Consider the following 22,919-nt stretch of genomic DNA (forward strand, 5'->3'; position numbering starts at 1 on the left):
TGCCGAGCATGGGCTCTAGGTGCACAGGCTTCAGTAGTTGTGGCACATGGGCTCAGTAGCTCTGGCTCACCGGCTCTAAAGCACAGGCTCAGTAGTTCTGGAACACAGGTTTAGTTGCTCCAAGGCATGTGGGGTCTTCTGGGACCAGGACTCGAACCCGTGTTCCTTGCATTGGCAGGCGGATTCTCAACCACTTAGTCACCAGGGAAGTCCTCCATACACTCTTGTTGAAAGACTTACGGGGAAATAGGTTTGTTCTTGGCGGTTGTCTACTTGCCTTGCTCTCATTTACGCAGATGCAGAGCTACAAGTGACTGCCCTGTAGGAACCTCGGTTTCCTCCTGGAAGAACCGGGAACCCAGGAGCCAGCAGCCCAAGGAGCTCGACCACGAACCCAGAATGGGGTCTGGACAAGTGATAGGCTCAGCCAGGGCTCTCCTCGCAGACAAGCTCGAAGAACTACATTTCCCAGAATCTTTTGTTCTCGCATGGACTACATTTCCCAGAGGGGCTCGCGACTGTCCCTGCCCCGCCCCTCCCGGAGTTACGTGGGGCGTCGGGCGTCGGGCGTGGGCCGTTGGCTTGAGCTGATTACCCGCCAGAGGTCCGCCAGGGCGGCACCGCGTGGAGTCCCCAGCGGAAGCTTCTGTCCGGCCGTGGCAGTTCCGGAGCCTCCAGCCTGCGGCCCGCGGAACCCCCGATGCCTGGGCGAGGTGAGCGGCGTGGGGTAGGCAGGATGCGGGAGGGAGGACCGGGCTTCGGGAGGATCCGTCGCCGGGGCATGGGGCACAGGCCCAAGAGACGCGAGCCGGGTCTTTGTGGGCGCCGGCGGGCCGAGAGCCGGGCACCCCTGGCTCTGTTCGCCTGCCGCACCCAGCCATCCCACTGACGTGCCCCTGAACGAGACAGGTCGGACACATCGTCCCCATTGGCTGGACCCAGCCACCCTCCTGCTTCTTCCCAACCAGTTCCCAGCGCGCTACCTGCTCAGCGCCTGCCAGCATTTGAATTTGTTTCAGGCTGGCAGTGAACGTGAGAAAATTATTTCCTCCCCTTACCATCACCCCTGCACTCCCGAGTGACAGGCTTGTTTTACGCGAGAAGTGAGTCGCCAGCTTCTCCCAGTGGCAGAGCCAGGACTGGACCCAGGTCTTTGGTTTAATGTGCCCTTTCCTCAAGACAGCAGCCCCTCCCCGCCATAGGAGAGCTGATGTTTTCCCTTTTCAAAGCAGCTTTCTCTAGAAATCTGGCAATTGTTTCCTTGACAGGAGGGGGAGGAATTGGGTGGGAATGCTTGAGGTGGAGAAAAGTTGTCACATGCACGCAGGGAGGTTAGAGCAGGTGCTCTGGAGCCCGCGGTGCTTGGAACCCTGGTGCCACCCTCCCTGGCTGTGTGGACTGGGACAAGTTGCTCCCACTCTGCCCTCAGTTTCCTGATCTATAAAATGGGGTGCTGACAGTGCCAACTGTGCTGTGGGACTCGATGATGTATTGATAGGTAGTGCCTGGCATGCGGTGAGGCTCAGGGAGTTGCTGCTACTGCTGATAGAGTCCTAGGACTTTTCCTCTGAGCCAGGGAAAGAGCTGGGCCTGGACCAGGATGACCCAGCCCTTCTCTCTGGTCCTGTCTAGCCCTCGTTCCTTCTGACTTCCTTCTCTGGGGGCACTTGGCATCATTTTCAAGTGGTATAAAGGTTTCAGAGCTGCTGATTCTGAGGGGTGGAAAGCAGAAGGGGCTTCCTCCTGGTTCCCTTTTTCTTCTCTCAGATCTGGCTTCTGGAGACTTCTCCCATCCTAAGGTGAAACTGCCCAGAAAGAGGACATGGCTACTGAACAGAGGGAAGCAAGGTCTCAGGTGAGTTCATTGCCATCTCAGGTCTTAGAGATAGATGGTTTTTTTTTTTGTTATTTTACACTTAAACTGAAGTTTTCTCCCCAATACAGTCTTCACCAGGATTTGGAGCCCATGTCCTTCTGCCTTGGAAGAGTTGGTCCACCCTGGTGGATGGTGGATTGCATAGGGAATGCTTGCCTCCAACCCCCCAATCCATGGCCTGTGTTTCTCTTTTTTTTTCTAATAGACATTCTTTTATTCATTAATCTCAATTCACTGTATGATTACTGAATTGATAGGTAAGATGTCACATGTCTTATACCACATGGGGTCAGAACAAACAAACATGCGCACTTGGCAGAGTTCCTTTCTGGCCTGTCTCCTTTGCTCAGTCGTGTCCCCCTCCCTACCCTTGGCCAGAATGCTTTTCTTTTTCTTTCCGCCCCTGAGAAATCCTCATGATACCTTCGCCAGGCTTTTCCCAGTCCATAGTTTTTAGTTTTTCTCCATCTTAACTTTCTGGATCATGTGCCTTGCTTCTGTCACTCTCTTGAAAACTGATGTTGACCTGCCATTTTCATCTTTATGTTGTGAGAATGAGGGTGGGACCCCATCCAGGTGAGCCACTGTGTGAACAAAGGATAGCCATGCTGGTGGGGATGTAGATGGAGAGGTCTCTTGACTCCAAGAGCAGAGAGAAGACTCCTCAGGAAGCAGCAGTGAGAGTTTCATGGGATATTGGTAGTGGAGAGGCAGTGTATACAGTGATTCCTCAGTGGGGCTTTTGAGCCAGATGGCCAGGTTTGTGCCCATCTCCTCTGTTGCTCTTAATGGGTCTTGGGCAAAAAACTCCACCTCTCTGTGCCTCAGTTTCTTACCTCTCTGTGCCTCAGTTTCTTCACCTGTAAAGTGAATACAACAACTGGGCCTACCTCAGAGGGTAGATGAGAGGATCCTGGGAGTTAGTGCATGGAAAGCATTCTTGTCAGGGCCGGGCACATAGTAGATGTTCAATATGTGGTGGTTGTGGTAGCTAAACGATATTATTTTAGTTCATGATGTCTATCTCTCTACTGTTGGTAGATAGAAATGACTATACAGTGTCCTTCCTTTACTCATCCTCATCTAACAATAGTAGTTAACATTGCTGGGGAATATCCTGAGGGCTTCACCTTTGTTCTCACTCTCATAGCGAAGCAGAAGTTATTACCCCCATTTTACACTTGAAACTGAGGCTCAACGAAGTCAGGTAACCTGAAATCAAACCCAGGTATGTCTGGCCTCTAAGTTCATGTTAGTTATCATCCAGCCTTTCCTCTGGTACATCTTTCAGAACACAGGGCAGGCCTGGCTCCCAAATGACCAGAGTTCTCTGCAATGTGATGTTGTGTATCTTTTGGACCCATGAAATGTGGTAGTGGTTGATCTTCTGAGACTGTGGCTAGGACCTGCCTCTGCATATTTGGGCTACTGTTTTCTAAGCCCTTCCCATTCCATTCCAACAGAGCCAGGCTGCTCTCTTACCCAGAATCTTCTCCATCCCTGCTTGTGAGTCCTATGTGACATTTCTCCCTAACCTCACCTGCTGCCGATACATCAGTACTATGTGGAATTGTGTGTAAAACTCAGTGACAGGACGTTTAAGACCAGAGAGAGAATATACCTACCAAGTGCTGGGTTAAAAGAAAACTTCAGTTATCGTCTTGTCTCTGCCATTGGTAAAGTATGTGACCTGGTGTCTTAACTGCCCTGGACCTTGTGTTTCTCATCTCTAAAATGAGGATTGAACGAGGAAATAGTATATGGTCCTGTCCAGCGACACTTTTCTTGTTCATATTGTTTCACGTGTTTTTCTTGTCTGCCAGTTGGATTGTAAATTCTTTTGAGGGCAAAGATCATTTCTTGTATTCCCTGCCATGTGCCAATAAATTATCTTATTATACATGCACTGCATGTTAATGTTAAAAATCTCAGAGAATAAAACAGTAAAATCACTCTTACCCCAACATCTTGAGATAATCATTGTCATAGCTTTGGTATGCAGCCCTCAGAATAATTGTCTGTGTACCTTTATTTATTTATTATTTATTTATGTACATGTGTACATATGTATGTATGTATTTTTTATTTTATCATGTTAGCTTTTTATTTTGATAAAATATACATAAGATGAAATTTACCACTTTATCCATTTTTGAATATATTGGCATTAAGTGCGTTCACAGTGTTGTGCTACCATCACTACTCTTTACCTCCATTGTATGGATTATCATTTATTACTTAACCCTATGAGATAGGCGTTGAGAGGCAGTTCCTTGGATTGGAATTCTACCTCTACCACTGACCAGCTGTGATATTGTGATTTATAATACGAAATATATATTTGGTCTTTGTCCCTGTTCCTGGCACATAATTTCCAAAACCCTTGTGATTTCCTAAGTGGTTAGTAATATGTGCTTTTTATCCCTGAAATTACTTCAGAGCAATGAAGGCACAATGGGTGTGTTTTGTATCCACACCAGAGTTTATGTTAATGAGGTTACTTTTGTACCCCACCGAAGGATGCGGGCTAATTGCCAGGGGAACCAACCTTGATTAAAGTGTTGGAATTTTCAGTCCTGCCCCCCAATAACCCCTCTTATCCATCTGTCACCACCCTAAGAGATGAAAGCTGAATCAGTCGCCAATGGTCAGTGATTTAATCAATCATGCCTATGTAATGAACCTCCATAGAAACCCAGAAGGGTTCAGAGTTCTTCCAGGTTGGTGAACATGTAGAGAGTCAGAGAGAATGGTGAATCCTGAGAGAGCATGGAAGCTGTGCACCCCTTCCCTGTGCCGCTCTTTCACCTGCCAGTTCCTATATCTTCTTTTATCATAAACCCGTAATCTAGTAAGTAAATGTTTTCCTGAGTTCTGTGAGCCACTCTGGCAAATTAATCAAACCTGAGGAGAGGGTTGTAGAAACCTCCAATTTATAGCCAGTCAGTCAGCAGCACAGGTAACAACCTGGACTTGTGATTGACATTGAAAGGGGGCCAGTCTTGTGGGAATCTGACACTATCTTCAGGTGTCAGAATTGAGTTTAATTGTAGGACACCCAGCTGGTGTCCCACAATTGCTTGGTGTGTGGAAACCCCCCCACATCTGGTGTCAGAAGTGAAGTAGTGTTGTATTAAGAGTAGCGGAGACATGCAGGAGGAGTGAGTTTTCCCTTCATACCAGCTGTGTGACTTGGATAAATTTCTCTTTGTTTTCTCTTGTGTAAAATGGACACAATAATAGTACCTTCTTCATAGGGTTGTTGTGAAGATAAAATAAAGATATACACTAAAGGTTAATATAAAGCTCTAAGAATAGTACTTAGCCTGAAAAAAAGCATTCAATAAATTATAGCTATTTTAATTTCCATTATTACTGTCCTCAAGCTTTAGGGAGCACAGAGTGCCTTCAGTTATTTAAACTAGCTCCCTCAGTGATTATTGAGGTTGTTTCCATTTCTTTGCTGTTACTAACACCATGATAAATGTCCTTGCATGTGCATTTTTGTTCAGTGTTCATTATCAAACAAATATAGTAATTGGAGAGTTAAAGAGTATGCACATTTTAAAGCTTCTAATGTATGTTATCAAATTGCCAACAGGAAGATTATTCTAATTAACACTCCCACTAATGGCCTTAATACCTCCACCCATCTCTTGTAGCAGTTAACTCGGGGCCTGGTTCATACTTCCTGCTACTCAGTATCTATTTGTCATGGGTCAGTTGTTCATTAAGCAAATGACCTGGAACCTTCAGAACCTAGAATAATATAGAAGCATTTCATGGTAGCCCGTCTACTCCCCACTGCCGCCTTTTTCACCCTGTGTGATGGGTAGTCCTGGGTGAGCTGAGATGCTTGTCTCTACAGGTGTCAGTGACGTTTGAAGATGTGGCTGTGTTCTTTACACGGGATGAGTGGAGAAAGCTGGCTCCTTCTCAGAGAAACTTGTACCAAGATGTGATGCTGGAGAACTATAGTAACCTTGTCTCATTGGGTAAGGAAATTTTCCCTGTAGATACAGAGTTCAGAAATTGGGATACCTCAGCATCTGATTTCCTGGGTAAAAGCCCTGGGTCATTAAAAACTTTAGCTGAGTTTTGCCTTAGCACTGTGCAAACTGGATCTCCATAAATAAACCTGAAAACCTTTTTCTCCCTCGTAGGTATGGAATTGCCCCATGGATGGGACAATCTACAGAGCTGCACATTAGAAATTCCCTCACTGCAGGCAACATTTTCCCACTATGACTGAACTATGATGTGTTTGCTCATCTCTTAACAGAGAGCATCCCTCAACCTTTTTCTTTGACCCAACACTGGCTTTTTTCAATTCTCTTTTACAGGGGTCAGCAAACATTTTCTGTAAAGGGCCAGGGAGTAAATATTTTCAGCTTTGTGGGCCACATATAGTCTCTGTAACATATTCCTTTTCTCTTTTTTTTTGAACCATTCTTTGCTCAAGGGCCATGCATAAACAGACAGTGGCCTAGATTTGGCCTATGACCCATAGTTTGCTGACTGCTGCCATCTTTCAAAGGGAGTCAGATAGTGTTTTCTCATTTTAAACAAGCTACTTGGTACATAATCCTTTCCACAGATACCTGTTACAAATATTAATTTAATCTGTACATTTAACATACATTTAACAGTATATACATATTCCCTCTTGTATAGAAAGCTATTAGCACCCTGTTAATCAAGTCTGCATGTTTATCATACTTCACTAACATATAACTAAATGTTACATTGCCCCTTGCTTTTACCCTAACACACCCCTCACATTGTGGGGGCACAACTGGAGAATCCCACAGAAGTTCTCTGTATCATCCTTAGAGTTTTCCGCTCAGATCTCAGATACCTCTTTGTGTCAAGGCAAAATCAAGTCTTTTTTTTCTTTTTCTTTTTTTTTTCTTCTTTTTGGTCTATGAGCAGGACTCCCATATTCCAAATCCGAGGTGATCTCCCTGTTGCAGCAAGGAGAAGATCCCTGGAAGGTAGAGAAAGAAAGCCCTGGAGGCTACTCTCTAGGTGAGTGGGTGGGGAATGTCTGCAGGCAGCAGTCTGGTAAATGAGTGCATGTGCAACTCGGAGATGTTGGTCAGGGAATTTTCTGCACGTTCTCAGTCCTCAAGAAGTTTTGGAGAAGGGATGCTAAGGCCCCGAGTCACAAGCTTCCTCTTCTTCTCTGATAATTACTGCACAAGTGAATCTCTCAGGATCTTTTCTCTTGTTATTTCCTGTTGTTTCAGAGGAGGGCTACATTGTCATGCTTTCATTCAGCAAACTTAGTGCATTTAAGGAACTGCAGATAATTCATTCAGACTGAAGCTCAGGGTATATGGGAAAAGAAAGAGATGAGGAAGGAAATGAGATTAGAGAGCCAGGTGGGGACCACACTATGAAGTGCCTTGGTACAGTTCTTAGGGATGGGAACTGTCCATGGTTGACTGGAGATAATTCAAGAGTTTCAAGCAGAAGAGTTGTATGGTTGATATTTTAGAAAAAATAGTCTGAGTCTGAGATACTTTAAACGTACTTCAGTAAAGGCTAAAGAAGCTGAGGTAGGTCCCTACACTGGCACACAACACCACAGTCAGAAAGCAGCAGCACTGGTGTGGGCGGAGCTCCAAGCTACGTGAAGGACTAAAGCAAGTTTCAGTGCATTATTATGACATATCGCCATTTATGTGTAAAGAAAATTACGTGGGTGTTTGTCTATATGCATTATGTGCGTGTAAGTGCCGAGAGAAAGGTCGGGGAACACCTAAGCTGGTAACTAGTTACATTTGGATTGGGACTGAGAATGGGCATTGATGAAAGGGGACTTTAGTTACATGCAATGTTATTAAAATTTTCACAGAGAATATATTCATGAGTCCTTATTACACAGTTTCAATTAAATAAGAATGGTTACTTTGGAAACACTGTTGGTCCTAGATTTGAAGTGAGGAAAAAGAAGAGGTGGGAACCTTCTGGAGATTATTCCATAATGTAGGCAAGACATTACCTGGAGGAAGGCATGTGCAGTGAGTTCAGGAAAGAGGAGAGGTCCCTTTATTAAGGGTATAGGACAGGTTCGGTGTGGGATGGGTTTCATTTGAAATGTTAGTGAAATATGGGTAGAGGTCACCAGTGGACAGCTGTAGAAGGTAAACAGGGTCAGAACTCAACAGGGACGTCAGGGAGCCATCAGTGCAAAGGTGGCATTTGAAGCCTTGAGCTGAGCAGATGAGGGAACGGAGGAGAGGACAGAGTCCCAGGAAACCTCAGTGTTTATGAGGTGGGTTAAGAAGGAAGAATCTGTGGCTGAGCCTGAGAAGAAGTCACCAGAGGAGAAAACGGGCAGATTCGGCTGTCATGGAAGTTGAGGTCTGAGAGCTGTTGACCTGGGGAGGCCAGGGCTATGGGGGAGCAGGTTCTAAGCCTCGCTCACTGCTTTCCTGTCCCGTGATAAACAGCAGTGCAACCTTGGACAGAAGGATGCAGGTCCTGCCCTGGCGGAGCTCAGTGGAGGGGGAGGCTAATCGCACACAGGGCTGTGGAATGACAGCCTCCGGTGAGGACCTTGGGGGAAGAGCTGCAGGTGCTGTGAGAACGTGGAACAGGAGGGGTGCTGTGGGCAAGGCTTCCCAAGGAAGGGCCGGATCCCACATTGTGAGAAGCGTTCAGGCACAGGAAGAGCATGTCCGAGAGTCCAGACAAAGGAAGCCGGCATGTGGAGACGGGAGCAGGGAGAGGGGGCCGGGACCTGAGAGCCAGGCATAGCCTCTGAGGAGTTGAAGTACCCTGGCCACGGGCCCAGGTTTATATTCTGCAAGGATCAGCCTGCAACCAATGTGGAGCCACCTGCCATAGACGTAGTAGGACTTGTCTGAGGTTGCTGTCGGGTCCAGACGAGTCACTGATGACCCCTCACAATGCGGGCCCAGCAGAAGGGCTGTGGGACAGGCTGTCTCGATCCCTAAAGCACCCACACCTATAGTAGAGCTCGTTCTTCCCCGTATAATGTGAGATCTTTTGAGGTGGGAACCACACTTATCTCTCCTTATATCTTTTAACTGTCACTTGGGAGAAATATTCTAATTTTGTGGGAACTGCTAGAGACCACCACAAAGTAAACAGAGAACGCAGGCAGCAGGAAACCAGTGGAGAGTTTAGGAGGGGCGTCAGGTGTGGACTGAGTATGGCGTGGAAGATCAAAGGAAGAGACGGAAGAATTGTTCCCTTTCCATTTGCCTCGGGAGCCTCTGATCCATGAGGAGTCCCCCTTCCTGAGTGAAGTGTTAGTTGGATTAAACTGAATAGAAAGTATGACTGGAGTCGAAAGCTGTCCAGAGAGACCCTGAAGACACCTAGTGGTGATGTCAAGTCCTTCTCAGGGTTGGGAAACTGTCCCCAAAGGAAAACTCTGAGTGGGTGTCTGGAGGAAGTAAGGCCATCAGAGCCAAGCATTGTGTGCATTTCTCTTGATGGGATGAACCTCCTCTCTTTGGTCAAAGGAGACAGTCAGATGGGGCGTCCTGGGTGTGCTGGCGTGTGGTTGTGTCTCTCCTGCACCCCTGGCAAGTCTCCCATTTGCCTGGACTAAAGTGCCCTTGGAACAGTTTCCCTTCCAAGGGGAGCTCACTTCCCTGTGAGCTTAGGTGAGGGACCTGGATGTTCTTGGAAGTACCTTGATCATTAACTCTAGACCAGAACTAAAAACCAACCCTTTGAACAGCCGGTGACAGAAAAGCTTATGCTTCCAGGGTAGGACTCCTAGAACCTCTAATTGCCTCCAAGTGTATTTTTAAAATATAATTTTCACTTCAAAACTACTCACAAATAGGAAAAACAAGACAAAAAGGGAAAACAAACTGTCATCCCTGGATCTGTATGTTTCATGTTGAGAGATGGGAGGAAATGGCTCAAAGGGTACACATCTCATCTGAATCTGTTACTTAAGAAATGAGCCCAAAGTCTAATCACTATTCTGGCATATTATGTATATAAGTTATATATATATAAAATAAGAATAATGTGATTCAATCAACTTGAAAGTCTCATGAGTTTGATTTACTCCTAACATGAAAATATTCTTTTATTAAAAAAATTTAAAATCCAGGGATGATCTAGGTAAACAGTTACCCCCAATGAAAAGGTGTTTTTCTTTCTTTGTCTTTTTCTCTTCCTTTGTTATATTTATGCAAGAATTCAGGGCAGACTGAACCTGGAAGGGTGGTCAGCTAAGGGGTTGCTTGTGGACTGCCTTCCACTCACCGAGACTTGCTGGGGCTTCATCTGCACAGAGAGTAGGGGTCTTTTTCTAATTTGCAGAAAGGTGCTGTAGGGGTTATAGCGGCAGCCTAATGAAATAACATGCAGTGATTTTAAGGAGTGAATTTCTTACAAGGTGAAAGTTGAGCCCAAATGCTCTGTAGCCCTGTTTACTATGTTTGATTTAGTCTTGTTCTCATCCCCTGCGGTCCTCTCCTGCCACCAACATCTACTGTCCTTGTAGCTGCCAGAATGGTCTATTTAAAAGATAGATCAGGTCATCTCACTCGCATGCTCAAAACCTCTAGTGGCTTCTATCACATAGAACACAATCCAAAGCCCCCAGCGTGGCCCTCAGAGGCCTTTGTGGTCTGGCCCCAGCTACCTCTTCGCCTTCACCTCCTTCCTCTCTGCCCTTCATTGGAGAACTCTAATCACCCTGGCCTCCTTGTAGTTCATCAGGAAGGCCAAGCAGGCTCCCACCTCAGGGCCTCTGCACTTGCTTTTTCCTTTCCTGGACCATTCTTCTTCCTGATGGCCAGGAGCCCACTTGACTCACTTCCTCACACTATACAGGTTTCTGCTCAGATGGCACTTTGTCAGTTAGACACAGCTCATCCTTTGTTCTTTGTCCTCCACAGGACACAGGTCCTTTGTCCTCCACATTCTTTATCCCCTCACCATGCTTCATTTTCTCTCAGAGTACTTATTACTGCAAAATAGTACATATTTATTTATTATCAGCTCTTCCTCTGGATTGTAAATTCCCCCATGCTGGGTTGTCTGTTTCATTTGTTCCCATGTCCCCAGTACCTAAAATAGTGTCTGGTCAGAGTCAGCTTCCAGTTAGTGAATGTATGAATGACTTGGTTAGGTAGTCGTGATGGAGACAGAAAAAAGGGAACCAGTTGCAGAGATATTTGGCAGATAAAAGCAACAGGACTTGGAGATGGTTTAGATATGGAAGATAGAGGAGATGGAGTTGTCAAGGATGCGTGGTTGTTTTGTGGTTTGTTCTGGGATGGACAGTGATATCATTCACTGAGATAGTGGTGCTAGGAGATCAGATTTGGGGGATGGTATAAATATGGTTTTGGATGACTTAAATTGTCTTTGGTTGACCCAGTTATTCAAGTGGAGATGTCAAATAGCCTGTTTGATTTGGAGTTTCACACCTTATAATATACCCTGGGCATTAAATGTAAATTTGGGAGACCCTGTCACTAAAGATAATTGAAACAGTGGCTGAGTTTGAGTTAGCCTGTGGAGTGGATTCAGAGTACAGCAAGAGCAAGAAAGAGCCTAGGACTCAATCTTGAGGAACTCTGGCATTTCATGGCTAGGCAGAGAGAAATGAACCCATAGGGAAGACAAGGATAAGGTGTACTATAGAAGGAAACTCGGGAGTCTAGTGTCATTGAAGTCAAGTCTCATAAAGGATGGTATCAGTAGAGGTAGGGAAAAGTAGATGAACTGGAGACATATTTAGATGGCAGAATAAACAAGTCTTGGTAATTGATTAGCGGAGGGAGAGGTGTGAAGGATGCCTTTTAAAGTTTTGATTCAGAACTGGTGCCAATTACAGACAAAAAGGTTGTACAGGTTGGGGGGAGGAAATAATCATAAATTCAGTTGAGCTGTCTTTGAGACACTCAAGTTGCTGTTTTAAGCTGGATTTTGTATAATTAGGTATGGAGAGTAGAGAAGTCTTGCCTAGAGTATGTTTATAGTTGAAGCTGGCCTGTGGAAAGAGTACAGAGTGAAAAGAATCAGGGGCCTAGCACTCAAACCTATGGAACTCCAAGGATTAAAGATCAGGTAGAGGAAAATGAGCACACAAAGGAGATTGAAGCTGGTGGAACATGAGAAGAATTTGGAGTTAAGTTCAGGGTCACTGTAGCTTAGGTAGTGAGCATCTGAAGGAAAATGAGGGGTCACTATCAGATGCTGCTGAGAGGTAAGTTAGGTGGGGACTGAAGAGAGCATCTTGCCTTTGTCACATGAAGGTCATGGTTGCCTTAGAGTAATGGTAAGGACAGAAGCCAGAATGGAGCCCATGAGGGGTGAGTGAGCAGGAGGAGATGAATATGTGTGGGATACGACAAGGTGAGATGTGACAAGGAGGCAGTAGCTGGAGAGCTCTTCTATGCAAATATAAACAAATATTTCTTGTTTTTCTCTGTCCACTCAAATTATATTATACAGCACACATTATTCTGCCCCTTTCTCTTGATATATATTGAAACTCTTTCCATGTCAGTACATAAAGAGCTTCCTCATTCTAAGGAGTAGTTCTACGGCCTTCAGCTAGCTCTCTTCTTGGCTGGCAGAAGAGGTGATTTTGGTTGTATGTGGCTTTGGATAATGTTAGCCCACTGGGTCCAGTTTGGGCTAGAATTTTATAAATGCTATGGTTTCTAATTAGCAATATGGATATTGGTTTAAAGCTGTACCTTTATCGTGTACCCATATGATGTCCTGGTGTATTACAGTTAGAGTTAATCCAACTGTCCATCAAAGGAATCTGGTTGAATAAGCTGAGGGACATTCTCATGGTGGAATTCTCACTGTAAATAAGAATGAGGAAGAATTCTGTAAATTCCACTGTGGGGTGATAATATTACTAAGTAGGGGAAAGTGCAGAACAGAACAGTGAGAGTAGGAGTTTTATCAAAGGAAGGAGGAGATACCAAAAAAGAAAAAGTGTATATTTGCTTATATTAAAAAAAATAGAGAAGCCAAATAAAAAAGGATAAAAGCAGATCTATAAAAATGGTTACCTATAAGGTGAAGGAAGGAAAAGAAAAAGTATTGAGAGAACAAGGATAGAATGTAGAATTTTTTTAGGTATCTTGTTTTTATAATGTTGACTTTGGAACCATAAAAATGTTTTATAGGGCTTCCCTGGTGGCGCATTGGTTGAGAGTGCGCCTGCCGATGCAGGGGTTCGTGCCCCGGTCCGGGAAGATACCACATGCCGCAGAGCGGCTGGGCCGTGAGCCATGGCCACTGAGCCTGCGTGTCCAGAGCCTGTGCTCCACAGCGGGAGAGGTCACAACAGTGAGAGGCCCAAGTACCGCAAAAAAATAAAAAAATTATAAATTATAAAACAAGATTAAACAAAAATGAAAAAGTGTTCCATAAATATTGAAAGCAAAATGAAACAAATGACCCTAATTGTGTTTCAGGTTGTTGGCTTAGTCACAGAGAAAAATAATCTCAAATGCTTTTAAATCACAGCAGCTTGAATAAAGATCCTTAGTGATTTATATAAATATTATGGTTTATAATAAGACATATATATTTGGTACAGAGCTCCTAAAACCCTGGGAATTCCTAGGTGATGAGAGCCACAACGGTGTCTTTGTTATGTTAATGAGGTTTCTTTTGGACCCTATCTTAGGATGGGGCCTGGTTGCCAGGACCAATCATGTGATTAGAGGTTTGAAAGTTGACCTCCAGGGAGGGGAGGGGGACTGGAGGTTGAATTAGTTGCCAGTGGCCAATGATTTAATCAATCATGCCTTTATAATGGCGCCTCCATAGAAACCCAAAAGGACAGATTCAGAAAGCTTCTGGGTTGATGAATATGTGGAGATCTGGGGAGAGTGGTGTACTTAGAGAGGGCTTAGAAATTCCATGCCCTTTCCCCATACATTGACCTGTGCATCTCTTCCATCTGTTCCCAAGTTATATCCTCTTATAATTACCTGGTGATCTAGTAAGCAGAATGTTTCTCTGAGTTCCATGAGCCACTGTAGCAAATTAACCAAACGTAAGAAGGGGGTCGTGGGAACCTCTGATTTATAGCCAGTTGGTCAGAAGTACAGATGATAACCTGGGTTTGTGACTGGTGTCTGAGGGAGGCAGGGGGCAGTCTTGTAGGACTGAACGCTTATCCTGTGGGATATGATGCTATCTCCAGGTAGATAATGTCAGAGTTGAGCTGAATTGAGGACACCCAGTTGGTATCCAAGAATTGCTTATTATTGATGTGGAAACCGCCCCCCCACCACCACATTGGAATTGGGTGAAGAACATGTAATTAATGCCTTACAGGCAAAAATAACTTCAAACAATAATGTTGATTTTGGTGGTTATAATAAAAATATGTGGTTATGTTTACAAATAGAGTTCTTATCTTTGAGAAATGTGTCTGAAGTATTATTGATGAAATGATATAATACGGAGTTAGTGTACTTGAGCATATGCTAATGAAAGAGATGTAAGGGAGTTGTATTAATTTTCTCACCTGCTCCAACAAAGTGCCACAAACTGTGTGGCTTTAAACAACAGAAATTTATTGTCTCACAGTTTTGTGGGACCATGCTCCCTCTGAAACTCCAGGTAGAATCCTTCCTTGCGTCTCCCTACCTTCTGGATGTGGCCAGTGGTCCTTGTTCCTTGGCTTGCAGCTGCATCACTCCAGTCTCTGCTTCTCTTGTCACTTGGTGTTCCCCTGGGGTATCTTGACATGGTCTTTCTGTGCTTGCCTGTGTCCAAATTTCCCTTTTATAAAGACACCAGTCATATTAGAACCTACCCTAATCACCTCATCTCAACTTGATTGAATCTGCAAAGTTACTTAACCGTACCAAATAAGGTTATATTCTGAGTTATTGGAAATTAGGACTTCAACATATCTTTTTTGGGTGATGCAATTCAACCCATAATAAGGTAATAGATGAAACAGCATTAGTGATTGTTGATGCTGGCTTGGCAATTCATTGTACAATTCACTCTACTTTTGTACATGCTGAACATCTTCCATAATAAAAAGCGTTAAAAATCAGAATTACCAACAACAGAATTTCTAAAACAGCATTTCTCTTTTTCACCAACACAGGCATTCTGGAATACATTTACAGATGTGTAGTTCTGCCCCCATCGTGGTGTTGTGTGTAATTCTCAGCATATAGCTCCCTCAATTCTCTGACTCTAGAAAACCTTATGAGACTGCAAATGCATGTGACATTTTTATAGGAATAATTTTGAATCTGACCACCTGTAGGATAAGGTGGGAAGGATATAGGTCTGGAAAGTTGGCTTGGGTTCAAAGATTTTGATGCTGCCTTTAGCCCTCACACTATCCCTCCATCTAATCTATGGCTAATCCTTTAAAATCCCATTTTAGACATTTCTTCCCCCAAATTCTGGCCACCACTAGTACGCCTTCCCAGCTTGTACTTGCTACTATCTGAGGGTAGTTTGGATGTTGTTGTAAGCTCACATTTTCATCCATTTCTGTCTTGTGTTTTTGTTGTATAAATGACCACACTTCTCCTTTTTTGTCTCTAATGCCAAACTGGGAGCTCCTTAAAGAAGTTAACTGTTTCTTTTCATTACCAGATCTGGAATGTCTTGTGGATCACATGCCTAAGATAGAGCCTGACATGTTGTAGGTGCTTTTTAAGTATTTGATGAATGAATTAAATAAGGAGCAGTCAGTGCTTTTTGAAATAATAAGAGGAGTTCTATATAGTAAGAAGGTTAAGTTCAGTGGGAAGTAATACTAGAAAGGTGAGAAACAGGTCAGAGGATCAACTTGAAGGTCAATAGCAATAGTCACTATTGAGTAAGGAGATCCTGAACTTGGATGTATTAATGATGGTTGTTAGAGACATCTTAGTGAAGAGATTCAAGGGAATTTGATGACTGACTAGACTTGGAATGCAGGGGAGAGAAGCTTCTGAGATGGAACTAAGAATTCATGGCAAAGGAGCTGAAGAAGTTATGATATAATTCAGAACTTGGAAACACAAAAAGAGTTTGAAAGGAATGCACTGGATTCGGATTTGGACAAGCTGAATTTGAAGAAAAATACTCAAATGAAGAGTCTAGCAGGCAGCTGGAAATCCCTCTGTAAAGTGTTTTGAGGCTCAGGATAGTCATTCAGATAGGAGGTGTGGGAGTGGATGAAATCATCTAGGGAGAGAAGGTTGAAGAGAGACTCACAGAGATTCATAAGCACCAAGGGAGGAGAAACTAGACCTAATGACAGGAACTAGTCAGGGCGGTGGTCATTGGCAAAATCACCTGTACTCTAAACTTCTGACCTAAGTCATAACCTTGTTCATGAGTTAGCTCAGGCCCAGGCTTGATTCTGGGAGAGAGCAAAAGTTGAACTGCGCTTCAGGAGACACATCTTAGACCTACAGAAAACTTTAAGCAGACCATAAAGAACAGTTAGGATGTCCATAATCCAGGACTCATGTCCCCTTCATTGGGAAACATGACTGTTTTAAGTTATTAGTCCCATTCTGGACTAAGGCATTGGCACTTGAAGTAGAGTCGAGGTGAGTTTCCCAGTATTGGTATGGACCCTTGTAGCTATAATTACTTCCATTAAAAAATAAAAACTCCCCATGTCCTGTTTCTCTATTCTCCTTTAAACAGAACTTTTCAAAAGCATTTCTATACTTGATGTCTCCATGTTCTCACCTCCCATTGTTTCTTCTGTGCACTCCAGTAGGGCTTTCTTCCTTACTATTCCATGAAAAGCAGTTATTAAATCCCAAACAGTCTCCATCTTGGCACAATCAGGGTTAAGTTTTTAATTCTTAAATTGTTTAACAAAGTTGATCATTGCCTCCTCACTGGAGTACTTTCTTCCTTTGGCTTCTGGACCACCATATTCTTCTGCTTTTCTTCCTTTTCTTGCCCTCTAGTATTACAATGCCTAAGTAATTTTTTCAGTTCTTCAGCTTTTTTTCTTTTTTGGCTGCGTTGGGTCTTCATTGCTGCGCACGGGCTTTCTCTAGTTGCAGCAAGCGTGGGTTCTTTGTTGCGGTGTGTGGACTTCTCATTGTGATGGCTTCCCTTGTTGCAGAGCACGGGCTCCAGGTGCACAGGCTCAGCAGTTGTGGATCATTACCTGGTCCATAGTAGGCAGTTAATAAATATTTGTGAATGGAAAGGATGTCTCCAGCATATGCAAAGATAACAAAATAAGAAAAAAACATGTAGTGCTCCAGAAACTGCATGTAGTTCAGCATACATGGTAAGAAACCAGGGGAGGGAGATGAGTACCAAGGTGAATGAAGATCAGATCATGAAACACCTTGTTGACCATGTTAAGTACTCTGGACCTTACTTATATACAAATCATTGAAGATAAGTTGGAGGATCTTACAGAAGTTTGCAACATGGTAAGATGTGGATTTTAGATTACTGTGGCTACAGTGTGGAGACTGAATTGACAGCAAGATTTGAGGTGGGGAGACTTGTTAGGAGTCTATGGTGGAACAGTAAAGCATGAGAAACAGAGTACCATTTAGGTACCCGAGCCCAGTGCTCAGGGCTCTAGTAAAGTTGTTGGTTGTAAAACTGCAGTCTTTACATACAGACCTAAGGCAGGGTCTCTAACTTTGCCTTATAAACTACAATCCAAAATTTTGGAATCTTGCTATCTTCTTCCCAGCTCGTGTAGTAACCTAGAACCAATGACTGATGAAAGTACTCCATTTTTACCACTGCCTCCCACACTTGTGCCCAAATAATGTTATTGAAATTTGGATCACTTAAGCAAGACTTAGATGGAAAAGGAAATTGAAAGGTGTTGAACAGAAAATAAAGAACTCCTCTTTCTGTTAAATAGTAAAGATTAGAGAGCAGATAGGTTTTGTGATTGGCTAAGTGAAAAAGAGCTATTACACAAAATGCACATTATGGTCTCTTCCAGAAGATGTGGTTCCTAATTTAATGAGTGATTTATTGATACTTATCTATATATGTATTTTAAAATGAGTGTTATTCTCACTTGCTCGGCTTGGCAAATATCAGTGCCTTAAAAAAATAGTAAAGATGGGTGCATATAAAATTAGTCAGAGAGGGTGTGTAGAGTTGGGGGGAAAATCCCAAACCCTAGGGAAAGCAGTTTTAAAGTGGAAATAGAAAGTTACTCATGAAGGAAACTGAGAAGTTAACACTGGTAGAAGAAAAGAGAAAAGCAGAATATATTATGTTCACCAAGCAGATAGAATCTGTAAACAGGTGAGAAAGTGAATGTCAGATAGGAATCTCAAAATACAGTGAGTTGCAAAGGAGCCCTTTAAATGGTAACTCTAGCCCAGGAGAAAATGCCAAAATATATGTATACCTATTCCCCACCAGAATTTAATATTCAATGAATTGTGTCCTTACCCAACTTTAAAATTTATTGAATTTAATTCTGTTTTTTACCACCTTATCATGTTAGCCCTTTTTACCTTTTTATGTTTATTCCTGTCTTATTGATCTTTGACTCTTTTCTGTGCTGCTTGCATAGCATCTCCTGCTTGATAAATGAGCAAGGCTGCTTTCTTATCTTGCAACTTTTGGCTTCATGCCTACCTGTTGGCACCTCTGTAGATTAATTCAGTAATTACTTCCTGTTTGAACTGGCTCTGAAACCCTCCCACTGCTTGTATAATGTACTGTCCTGGAAGGCAACTTCTCATGCAAGTCTTGAATCCCCTGTGTGTGTGTGTGTGTATGTGTGTGTGTGTGTGTGTATGAAATTAATATATAAATAATTGAGATTATTTGACATTGTTCAAATTAGGTATATATAAGTTATTAAGGAAGGTTAACAAAACAAACATTTTGTGTATAGTTCAGATGCCATTAGGAGGATCTGTAGGTTAATAGGGCATGCTAATCTGCTTGCAGAGAACATTAGGGTAGAAAAGGAAAGTGAAAAATATTTAGATATAGATATATATAATTACATATATAGAATATATAGATATATATTTTTAACACTGTGGTGAGTGCCTATAATAACAGGAATGCTCTATGGAAACTCACAGTCAAGAAGGGGCTCAGAGCTAACTTTTGAACTGAATCTGAAGGATACAAAGGAATTTGGCATGAGGGAAAAGGGATGAAGACTTTCCAGGTTAGGAATGATTACACAAAGAAGAAAAATGTCATGAAGATAATTTAGGATTCTATCATAGGCTTTGGACTCTGATCCCAGACTGCCTTTTCCAATTCATGGCTCCCCTTTGAATCCCTCTTCTCCATTTTCCATTAGCCAATTCTTCTGATCACTCTTACACTCACCCTCTTTAAATGTGTTGTTTAATCTTTTCTCCACCCTGTTGTTCTCAACTCCTGTTGATTGTTTCTCTGTACTGCTTAAATCTCCTAAGTTTTTCTTCTTACTGTTTTTGGCCATATACCAAGACCTTATTTAAATACCATCATTATTCAGTCTATACATTAGTCTCAGTAGCCAAATGCTGTATCACATGGAACATCTTCAGTTTTTTCTTTCCCTTCCAGGATGGAAGAACAGTTATAAAACCAAAAAGTCAACTGAAACACAAGGTTCTTCATTTCAGGAGCTGATAATGAAAAGATCCAAAAGGAGTGGACCCTGGGACTTCAAATTAGAAAACCCCTGCAAATATGAAGACAGATTAGAGAAAAAGCAGAAGAAAAAAGAAAGTGTTCAGATAGTTTCAGTCGCTCACAAAAAAATCCTCACTGTAGAAAGAAAACATAAAAATTCTGAATTTGGCCAAAACTTCAGCCCAAAGTCAGTCCTTGTTAGGCAACAGATGGTTCCCAGAGAAAAAAACCCACCAAAATGTGAAATACAAGGAAACAGCTTCAAACAGAATTCCAATTTATTTAATCAACAAAAAATCAACACAGCCAGGAAACGTTATAAATGTAGTATGTGTGAGAAAACCTTCACTAATACTTCATCCCTTTGTAAACATGAGAAAAACCATAGTGGAGAGAAATTGTTTAAATGTAAAGACTGTTCAAAAGCCTTTAACGAAAGTTCAGCTCTTATTCAACATCAAATAACTCATACTGGAGAGAAACCATATATATGTAAAGAATGTGGGAAAGCCTTCACTCTCAGTACATCCCTTTATAAACACCTAAGAACACACACTGTGGAGAAATCCTATAGATGTAAAGAATGCGGTAAATCCTTCAGCAGAAGGTCAGGCCTTTTTATACATCAAAAAATCCATGCTGGAGAAAACCTCTATAAATATAATCCAGGTAGGAAGGCATCTAGTTGCAACACATCCCTTCCTGGATGTCAGAGAATGAATTCCAGAAAGAAGTCCTATTTATGTAATGAATGTGGCAATACCTTTAAGTCTAGTTCATCCCTTTGTTATCATCAGAGGATACACACAGGAGAGAAACCTTTTAAATGTAGTGAATGTGGGAGAGCCTTCAGTCAGAGTGCATCTCTTATTCAACATGAAAGAATTCACACTGGAGAAAAGCCTTATAGATGTAATGAATGTGGAAAAGGTTTCACTTCTATTTCACGACTTAACAGACACCGAATAATTCATACTGGTGAGAAGTTTTATAATTGTAATGAATGTGGTAAAGCCTTAAGTTCCCACTCAACACTTATTATTCATGAAAGAATTCATACTGGAGAGAAACCATGTAAATGTAAAGTGTGTGGGAAAGCCTTCAAAGTTCAGCTCTCATTCAACATCAGAGAATGCATACTGGAGAAAGACCCTATAAATGTAATGAGTGTGGGAAAACATTCAGGTGTAACTCATCCCTTAGTAATCATCAGAGAATTCACACAGGAGAGAAACCATATCGATGTGAAGAATGTGGGATATCTTTTGGCCAAAGATCAGCTCTTATTCAACATCGAAGGATTCATACAGGAGAGAAACCCTTCAAATGTAATACATGTGGGAAAACTTTTAGACAAAGCTCATCACGTATTGCCCATCAGAGAATTCATACTGGAGAGAAACCCTATGAATGTAATACATGTGGGAAACTTTTCAATCACAGGTCATCTCTTACTAATCATCATACAATTCATATTGAAGAGAACCCCTAGAAAGTAGGTTTGCATGTGTGACATTCTGAAAGCAAAGCTCATCAGAATACATGAAAGTGATGTAATAAATGTAATGGATATGAAAAGCCATTCTACGATTTAGTCATCAAATAATAAATTCCAAGGATAAACCTATGTAATAGATAATGAGAAAAGTGGAAATTGTTCAGTCCTATCAGACACTTTATAATAACCTAAAATGAAGAATTCCTGACTGGAGACATTGACTTTGGGCATTTGTAAAGTAATTGTTTTCTCTACAGCATCGCATGCTGCATATCATATGTCATTGTTGTAAACATCTGGGTGATGAGGGGAAGTGTGCACTGGATTTCCTGTTAAACTGTAAACTTAATACTTTTTAAAAAATAACTGACATTGTAATAGTATATAAAAGATGTCGTCAAAGAAATTATACATTTTTAGAGAAAAGGACCAAATGAAAGTTAAAAATGAATTGTAAACTACCTCTGACTTTCTGGGGTTTGTCCTTTTCGTGACTTGATGTCATACTTTGTGTCTGGATTTCATTTGAAAGTAGAAATAAAAGTCTGTTCTCTTCCTTTGTTCTAGTAATTGCTGTGAATTGGAAATTTTCTACACAATTTTTAATTCTGTTCTCAGAATTATTTTTTTCTCTGAAGTCATTTATTATGAAATTATACATGCTATATACTGTGAGCTGTCATCTTAAGTATATTAAATGGAAAAATAAGCAATTTTCAAGTTTAAAGCTATTAAATTATATTTAATATATATTATACATATATATTTAATAACATATATTCTAAATTCACAGCAGAAGGGGCTGTCAAAAGTAGTTTAATGAATCTAGCATATGTGCCAAAATATTGAAAGGTACATCAATCACTTCATGAAATAAAGAGTATGTTTTTCCTACTTGGTGTTCTCTAGTGTCAAACAATTTTAAGAAAACAAAAGGAGTAATTTATAAGCAACTCAGTAGTTTGGTTGGTTGGTTGCTTGAGTCCCAGCTTTGGGACTGCACACTGGGAATTTTAAGAAAAAAGTCACAGGCCTTCAAGAAGCCATGAATGGAGGAAAGGGGATGGAGGACTATCAGATGAGTAAAGCAAATTATTATGTCACTGTATGTAAGTGTGGTTGTTTTAACAGGCAGATAGATAGGTTGTGACAATATGTTGCAGTGCAAGAAAGTTGTAGAGATGTGGACATGATGAAGGAGAGATTGAATGTAACCAAGGAAACCTGGTGACATCAGAGAAAGCTTTCCAGAGGCAATGATGCCTGAGCCAGGTTTTGAAAGAATAATAAGAACTCTCCAGAGGATGAGATAAGCATTCCAAATAGGAGAGGTAGAGGTGAGTAATACCATGACACCTTTATGGAAACTCAAGTATAGAACTAATGAGCAGGAGAATGGCAGATGTTAAAGTCTGAGTAGAAGGCAGAGGCCAGATAGCAAAGGGCCTATTTGCCATGAAAAGTAGTTTGGATTTTATCCTGAAATTGATGGAGTCAGTTAAAAATGTTAAGCAAGGAACATTGTTCTGGCAACGATGTATAGAGGGTGAATTTAGTATGTATTAAAGCTGTATAGACTGATGCCTAGAAATCTGGGCTATGGTAATTCAAGTGATAGGTGAATGAGAGTCCAAACTCAAGCAGGGATAGCATATATGGAGAACAGGAGACAAGATAATGGATTAGAAACAAGTCATGGTGTTCACAAGCAAAGAGATGAGGTTGGTGAATGAGAAGGCTAAGCTGACTCGAAGGTAGGGTTGCCAGGTATCCTGTGTATACTGGATATGTCTCGTATTGAATGATTTTGAACTGCATTCTGTATTGATTTTGTCAGGTCACCCTTATTGTAATAAGTTGTGCTTTTTCCCAGTAATGAAAATCGAGCAGTTGAAACTATTTTTCTGCTTCAGTAATTGGCACTTAAATGACTTAGGTGGCAATGCTAGCTGA

At 42.0% G+C, this 22,919-nt stretch overlaps 1 protein-coding gene across 2 annotated transcripts; it reads left to right on the plus strand.

Annotated features, from left to right (window-relative positions):
* Positions 1-473: 473 nt before the first annotated feature.
* Positions 474-21,464, plus strand: LOC308615512 (uncharacterized protein). 2 transcript variants are annotated; one of them, XM_081230982.1, is made up of 4 exons: positions 474-713; positions 5,745-5,871; positions 6,809-6,904; positions 19,400-21,464. In XM_081230982.1, the coding sequence occupies exons 1-4, from the start codon at positions 489-491 to the stop codon at positions 20,965-20,967; spliced, it is 2,016 nt and encodes a 671-aa protein (XP_081087108.1). In that variant the 5' UTR covers positions 474-488; the 3' UTR covers positions 20,968-21,464. The 2 variants fall into 2 exon arrangements, with proteins under 2 accessions (XP_081087108.1, XP_081087109.1); XM_081230983.1 differs by lacking the exon at positions 6,809-6,904 and having other exon boundaries at positions 19,400-21,463.
* The last annotated feature ends 1,455 nt before the right edge of the window (positions 21,465-22,919 follow it).

This window comes from Mesoplodon bidens (genome assembly GCF_964165515.1).
Source record: "Mesoplodon bidens genome assembly, chromosome: 4".
Taxonomy (NCBI): domain Eukaryota; kingdom Metazoa; phylum Chordata; class Mammalia; order Artiodactyla; family Ziphiidae; genus Mesoplodon; species Mesoplodon bidens.